We start from the raw sequence: 7,577 nt of genomic DNA, 5'->3' as shown, positions 1-7,577 counted from the left end.
CCCGCAGGTGACGTGTGAGGGGACCCGTCGCAATAAATGTCCCCATACCTTCCCGCCAGGCTGTGGCAAGGACTGACGTACTCAGTACGACAGGCGTGGGGGGAGTGGTTGGAAGTGACAGGCCACGCTCATTCTTAAATGCAGCATCGGAACTCTCACCAATTGACACCTCACCACTGAGCCCTTGTGGGGTCCACCGGCAAGGGGCTTCTCAGGTCCTCGGGGAACTCAGGGTGCTCGGGGACTACTATTTATAGCCCCGAGCGCCCTCTCTCGGATATGTCTCTTCTCGGTCCTCGGGGAACTCCGGGTACTCGGGGACCACTGTTCATGGTCCTGAGCACCCCTCCCGGAACAGGCTTTTCTCGGATCCTCAGGGAACTCCGGGTACTCAGGGACCACTGTTCGTGGCCCCGAGCACCCCTCCCGGAACTGGGTCTTCTTAGGTCGTCGGGGAACTACGGGTACTCGGAGACCGCTGTTCATGGCCCCGAGCAGCCCTCCCGGAACCGGGTCTTCTCGGGCCTCGGAGAGATGGTCCCCGAGGGAAGGCACCACGTGGCCTTCTGCTGTCTTGGCCTCGGGACTCAAGGACCCCTGGTTCCCATGTCACTGACAGATAGATAAAAGATTTTGACACTAATACACATGAAAGTATTAAAATTTGTCATATGAAAAGATTTATTCCCTCTAGTCATAAATACATATCATTTAAGAAGAGATTTGATCAAACTTTTAAAATTTTAACTAACAATAGCTTTCAAAGTATTTAGTTTGAAAAATTAACATCATATGTATAGATTTATCTTGAATTTTTTTTCATAGTATCATAAATTCAATAGATTTTATAAATATATTATAATAGAAAATAGTGATTAAAGTTATGTATCAGAGACCGTGTTTTATTTAAAACATCATACCTTTATGACCGGATAGAGTAATAGATTTGTCATGAAAAATTTCAAATGACTGTACTTTTAATAATGACCTTTTTTAAAAAAAGTAACGGTTAAAAGCAGACAGGAGACGTGTGATGTCAAAATGACGAGGAAAGTGCCTAGGTTTACCGGGAAGAGCAGCCTTGCGTTCCAAAAGAGGAAGGCCCAGCCCAAAGCGGGGCGCATCCTTCACTCTGTTCGCTGCCGTCCCATCGTCCTATCGCATCCCTGTCTCGCGCTGCCCTACCACGAGACGGACAGCTCATCGAAAACCGCTGCACCCGCACGCCATCCCATCCGACAGGCGGGCCGCTCCGGGGCTCGGGCGTCCATGGGCCCAACCCATCCCAGCCCAGCGGCTTCTGTGGCCCGCACGGCCTCTACGTGGAGCAGCCTCCGCCTCACGTCCCGCAGACCCGCACGGCCTCTACGTGGAGCAGCCTCCGCTTCACGTACCTGGTGCTCATTGCCCTAAGCTGTGCGGCCATGCTGCTCTCCTCCTCCTCGCCCGCAGCTCTCAGATTCGCCGCGCCAGGACACTCGCCAGGCCGGATGCCCGCCCCTTGGCCTCCCTTCGCCGCCTGCTAAATCCCCCCCGCCCCATCCCATTGATCACTGCTCGTGTACGTCCCTGGGCGGCTTCTCTGTGCCGTGTGGCTCCGCAGGAACTGGCGGGCGGTGGATGGGGGGAATGCATTGAGATGAGATGGTATTGATTCGCTATGACTCCCGAAGGTGTGGATGTGACATCAGAGATGGCTAATTACGCGTTCTTTTGTGAATCCAATCGAGTTTCTTGCCGACGTCTTCTACTCTTCTTTATGTGTACGCTGTTTATTTTTCTACTTTCCGGTTAAGCTTTTGTTTTTTTGTAATATTATAACGAAACACTACCCAATTGGGTATAGATGGGTGTTTCCATTTTTAGATGAGTATATCGTTTCCCCCCTCATGTCAGATGGATCTTGAATCTTGATATGCTTAAGAAGATAGAAACATGTTCCTTTGCGACTTGTAAGGAAAAAAACCCTATGGTACTAGAGATTATCATACCCACTCACCTGATATTTATAGTTTAACTCATTTGCTATATTGCTTCCCATTATTGTTTACACGTCAATATTCTTCTTGTTAATCGCGCACAAGCAGACTCTAGCGTGTAATATGTACTGTGAACAATCCTCTTTATCTTATATAATCTGCTGAAGGCCTATTGTGGACATTCAGGTGCAGGTGTAAATGCAGTCTGAAAATTCGGCATGAGCCCTCTCTCTGAGCTGGTGTGGTCTCCGGATGAGGGTTTGAGCATTAAAATTGCAGCGTCCAGCCTAAGCACAAGGAAGGCTTCTCTGCGTTGGAATGCAGACACGTTGAGCATACTAATATCTTCACCTCAAGAAAGCGGGGCTGCTGGGAAGAGTGGTGATAACATAGATGCCACCCTAGGAGTGTCAGAAAAGATGCCATCGCAGCTACGAACTCGCAGCGACAGTTCAGTGAGAAGAGTGACCATGGCTAGTCCAAATAGAAAATCAAACCTTGATGCCCCACATTCTACGTCTATGAGATCGCAGGAGCAAGATTCAAGTAAGTCTAGGAGACAATCCAATTCTGCAAGCTAGTAGTTTGAAGACAGTTCTTTGATCATTTTTGCAAACTCTTTATTGGTCTAATTAGCTGCTCATCATGCTAGAAAGTCTATTTTTTAATGAACATAAAGAGCATTGCGTTAATATAGTCAGCACACTATGAAACAAAGCTAAGAGTCTTCTGTTTTCTAAGGTTTGTTTGGGAACTCTGTTGCATTAACTTTTGACAGTTCATTTCATCTAGCACGTAATATTCGTGTATAGAATAGCTGGTAGCTGGTACTTCATAGTCCATATAGAACAAAAAAAGGCTAAAAAGTTTTTCTTCTCTATAATCTGATGGTCGTTTCCTTAGTGACTACTTTCTTTAATGCTTAACTTGTAGAATGCTGTGAAGGGATCAATTTCATGAACGAAGGGAAAGAAGGGTCTGAAAACTGCTGTGCGGATAAGCTGGAGGAGATGGAAGTGGGTAGTGATCCCACAAGATATTTCAAGGATACTTACCACAGTAATACTTAATTTTTGGAAAATCAATTAAGAGAAACCTTTTTTTTTGTTCATAACAAAATATTTATTACGACATTTTACAGCTTCAGCTTCCAGAAAAGAAGTCATGCCTAGTATTTCGGAAAAACAAGTTTACTGTGCAACTACTGTCCATAATGAAAGATCTTTGGAAACTAATGCCTGGCGTGCTCGATTAATAAAGGCAGTTAGTCAGAAAGACTCTATTTTGCCAAAGAACGCAGAGAATGCTCTGTCAGCTTCTTCCTTAGGAAAGTTGTGTGATGCAGGAGAAGTCCCAGACAAGTTGGCAGGTTTTATAGGCAACAGAAATGCTCAATGTCCGGGCAATGAAAGCAAGGAAATTATTCATACTCCAGCATTTCGTTCTCATGACAATCACCAAGATCAGTTTCTTCAGGAAAGTCTTAAGGATGAGCCTGTTGTTGCGAGAGGTGAGTCAGCATCTGGTGTTAATGCTGTTGCAAGATGTGAGTCAGCGTACGTCATTAATGCTAGAAAGCTTGAGAAGGGCAAAGAAAAGGTTATGTACAATAGCAGCAATTGGGTTAGCAACACGAAAGAGAGTGATAACAGCAATGAGAGCGTAGAGAGCTGTCCGAGTACAGAAGCCCCAAAGCGAAAGCATGCGGAGCTTTCTGCAGCCAAGATGTCTTCTGGGAAAAAAAGATGTAGAAGGGAAGACAATGAGAGTTCTTGCTCAGGATTATTGCAGAAATGTGGTGGCTCTTTCTTTAACTGGATGTCATCTCTCACGAATGGATTAGCCATGTTTGATGAGCCTACTCCTGCTGTTCCACTTGATCAGAAGTTTTCAGCAACTAGAGGAGAGGAGTCCGCAGCACCTCCCCTGCCACTCCAAAACAATAGCAGCGTTCATCTGCAGCCTGTTGGCCTCAATTCTCTTTTCCAGTCTTTGTATAGCCATAATGTTATGATAACTTCAAGAAATATATGTCATCAACCAGAAAGCAATTGCACTGAGCATGTACCCAATAAACTAACTCTGGATTTAAAGGGTAGCAACTCCATGATGGACAAACAGATTGACCTGGGCAGAAAAACTCTTGATGTGGCTACTGAGACTTTAACTGCTGACAGGCTTCAGATGGTTTCTGGTGGCAGTAGAGGAAATTTTCACAATCAAATTGGTATTTTCCCGATGAGAGCAGAAAGAAATCTGAAACTGTCCAACTCCAGCAAGTCTTTTTCCAAATCTCTAGAAGAAAAACAAAACGAGTGCCCTGCCGGCTGTTCAAATGCTGCAACAGGAAATAGAGGTGGTCTTGCTGAAAACTTGTGGGTAAGTCGGTTTTTGCCAAAAACATCGATGAAATGGATGGAGGCGACAGCATGCGATGTAGAAAGTGACTTTTGTGCTGTCAATCCAAAGGGTGTGGACGACAAGTTGTATTGTTCATCTCTTCAGAATTTTAATGCGGAGAAGGAATTAAATGATATACAATACTTTACTAGCAAAGGAAGCAGCAATGGGACAACAAGTAGTAAATGTCCAGCAATGCCTCCAGAGGAACCTAAGCAATCTGAAACAATGGCTGCCGTTTTTGCAAAGAGAATGGACACACTTATACATGCAAAGACCTCTGCAGTAGGGTTGGCTACAAGTGATCGTGGAATGCCCAAACGACGTAGCCACAGAACGAACTCTTTTGCTTTTAGTTACAGGAGACATGATGAACTAGAGGTGGGACAAGAAAGTCATAAATCTTCTAGCGGAAATGGGAGGATAGTTTTGTGGATGGGTGACAAAGGTAAGGACCAATTGTGTACTGGAAGTAATGAAGAATCAAGAGGAATTTTTTTGTCTGAGCGTGAGCATCAGCATCGTGGAGGGAACACAGCTGGAAAGTCTGTAGCTCCTCATGATAATTTAGAAGCGTACCCATCGGCTGAAGATACTGATAGAAGAAGAGAAAAAATAAAGGAAGGGGTCTCAGATTCCATGGCGAGTCTGCCAGATAACAAGCAGATTGTACCTTATGGCATTATGCCCAATGATCTATGTGATGAATCAAGTGTTGTTTTTGGAGCCTTATGTAGGCTTCGCTTGTCTCGCTTGGATATCATAAGGTACCCCACAAGATTTCTGGGATCACATTTGAATTCCGTTGATTAAATATTTTCTAACTTCTATGAAAAACATGTATGCTTGCGTTGGGGTATTCCATAATATGTTCTCCATTTAAGAAAGGATAATTGTAAATAATGGTGTCAGGGAACATTTCATCGTACAATTGTATATGGTCATATATCCTTTGTTACCTTGTATGGTCACTGTTTGCTACTGCCTGTTTCAGAGAGATTACTGTACCATGAAAAATAGCTGAGAGAACTCACCTTAGCTAAAGAGCACATAAAGCCATTTTTTGTGAAACAACACCTGTTTCATCTGTACTTGAGAAAAATTAAGACTAATCACACTTCTCAGGAAATGAATTAGGACTTCTAATGTATGATACATATGCATTGCAACTATAATGACTTTCAGAGGTACTACTAACATAGGTCTTGTTTAAAATTTTACTAGAGTATATCTTCTCTAACGAAACACTAATCTATATACTCTGTTCTGTTGATTCCCATGCTATGTCCATTGATCTAATTAATGTAAACATGGATATGTCTCAGTGTTGTTGACAAACTATAAATTGTGCTCAAGTTAGGGAATATCCTAAGAACTGAAAAGCTGATCCTTGACCCTTTTTTATGTTGGTTATTCATAACAGATGGTTGAGATCACCGATCATGCACACCACCTTAGATGGCTTTTTCGTGCGACTACGATTTGGTAAATGGGAGGAAGCATTGGGTGGCACTGGATACCATGTTGCCCGCCTTAATGGTACATGACTAAACGATTACGCTTAATTTGGTGAATGGCTACAGAAAATGATATGCCTGCACAATGAGTTGTTCATTTCTTTTAAACAAGGAGAGGCAAAATAGTAAAATAAAAATGAGAGGAAATGATATGGATTTGTCTTACAGGAGCACTGGATAGGAATCGCCTTTCAGTGACCATCAGAAATTCAACCTGCCAAGTAGATTGCCGCTTTGTATCCAACCATGACTTCCATGAGGTAATATATGATATGCGAAAAGGTTGTACTTTTACCAACATTGTTACTAAACAAAAATTTGATGTCTTGATTTTCTTAGTCGGATGGTAACTGAAAGTTCACCAATTACAGCACGAACACATTAAAGGATATATTAAGTCAATCTTGATATATATCTCACTATAGACACCATAACAACTTCATTACAGTTTTCCCAGTTCCTTTTGCTTTCATTTGTTCATACGTGAGATTTGTAGCCTGTTTTTTCCAATAGTTCCTATTTACTAGTTCTCAGCTACACGGAACGATTTTGATCTCGTCAATCAGGAGTAGCAACTTATGTATATGATGAATTCCGTATTTCTCTAGGATGAGCTGAAGGCATGGTGGTCCGCTTCCATGAAGGGTGACTGGAAGCTACCGTCAAAAGAAGAACTCGATACGAAGCTAAGAGAAAGAGAGCTACTTCATTCTTAGAACGGAGCGAGTCAAGATCTGATGACAGTACCAAAATATGAAGGCTTCTGTGTCGCTAGTCACTTTTTCGGAAACGCCAGCCAGGCGATGTAACCATTATTATATTGGCCAAAATAAGTTGTGTAAGTTTTGCGGTGTCATGGCTAGCATTTGGCTGAGGCACGCCGGGAGAAGGAGACTCTGCCTTTACCATCCTGGTGTGTCCAGAGATCAGGCTGTCGTCCCTCTGAATTATCGGTAGTGACATCAGCTTTGTTTATCTATGTAGTATAATTTTACGATGGGACGAGGAGTTGTATGGTGTCCTATCTGTCAATAGTAAGAAGCTACTCACAGACTTGTATGCCTGTATAGTTCCTTGAAACTGAGATTTGTTGTTCAGCAGTGTCCTTTCCTTTTCCCTCCTGCACGTCTTGGAATTTTTTTTTAGTCTTTTTTAAATTAATATTTTAATAATAGTCTGTCGGGATTTATATTTTCAGGAACTGGCCCCTTTTGTCGCGCCAAAGGCTTTGGCGTGACTCACCACTCCGTCACGCCAAAGACTCTGGCGTGACTCCCGTGCCACGTCTGCGGGCGGTCCGGCCCGTGCCACGTGGCCGTGCCGACGTGACAGCCTGAGTCGCGCCAGAGGGTGTGGCACAACTGGAGTCACGCCAGGCTCAATGGCGCGACAGAGGCGCATACAGGCGCTCGGCTGTCTCCCCTCGGTCACGCCAAGGGCTCTGGCGCGACTCCAGTCACGCCAAGCCCTTTGGCGTGACCGAGGGCTATACAGACCCGGCGCCGGCCCTTCTCCCGCACGCAGCACACATTCTTCCTCAGGAAGCAGAGGCAGAACCCAAAACCCCCGTGGCGCCCTCTCTTTGCATTCCAACCGATTTGATGGCCCAATAGGAAGGGATTTGAGCGGGAAGAGGCGAAGAAAGGTATGTCATCCAATCCCTCCAATTTTTTTCGGTTAA

General features: G+C 44.2%; 1 protein-coding gene across 3 annotated transcripts; it reads left to right on the top strand.

The window, feature by feature from the left end:
* The first annotated feature begins 1,399 nt into the window (after nt 1-1,399).
* Nucleotides 1,400-6,993, top strand: LOC133921812 (uncharacterized). 3 transcript variants are annotated; one of them, XM_062366864.1, is made up of 7 exons: nt 1,400-1,673; nt 2,166-2,525; nt 2,925-3,038; nt 3,121-5,146; nt 5,803-5,918; nt 6,065-6,156; nt 6,505-6,993. In XM_062366864.1, the coding sequence occupies exons 2-7, from the start codon at nt 2,198-2,200 to the stop codon at nt 6,610-6,612; spliced, it is 2,784 nt and encodes a 927-aa protein (XP_062222848.1). In that variant the 5' UTR covers nt 1,400-1,673; nt 2,166-2,197; the 3' UTR covers nt 6,613-6,993. The 3 variants fall into 3 exon arrangements, with proteins under 3 accessions (XP_062222848.1, XP_062222837.1, XP_062222845.1); XM_062366853.1 differs by having other exon boundaries at nt 2,913-3,038; XM_062366861.1 differs by having other exon boundaries at nt 1,400-1,763; nt 2,913-3,038.
* Nucleotides 6,994-7,577: the final 584 nt, after the last annotated feature.

Source organism: Phragmites australis, chromosome 1 (assembly GCF_958298935.1).
Source record: "Phragmites australis chromosome 1, lpPhrAust1.1, whole genome shotgun sequence".
NCBI classification, from domain to species: domain Eukaryota; kingdom Viridiplantae; phylum Streptophyta; class Magnoliopsida; order Poales; family Poaceae; genus Phragmites; species Phragmites australis.
This window is presented reverse-complemented; position numbering and strand designations above follow the sequence as displayed.

What these genes read in the sequence shown, in the direction of transcription:
- LOC133921812 (XM_062366853.1), top strand. Translation starts at nt 2,198, where the DNA reads ATGAGCCCTCTCTCTGAGCTGGTGTGGTCTCCGGATGAGGGTTTGAGC. An exon ending in ATCGCAGGAGCAAGATTCAA is followed by an intron (nt 2,526 to 2,912) that starts GTAAGTCTAGGA and finishes CTTAACTTGTAG; the next exon opens with AATGCTGTGAAGGGATCAAT. An exon ending in CCATGTTGCCCGCCTTAATG is followed by an intron (nt 5,919 to 6,064) that starts GTACATGACTAA and finishes TTTGTCTTACAG; the next exon opens with GAGCACTGGATAGGAATCGC.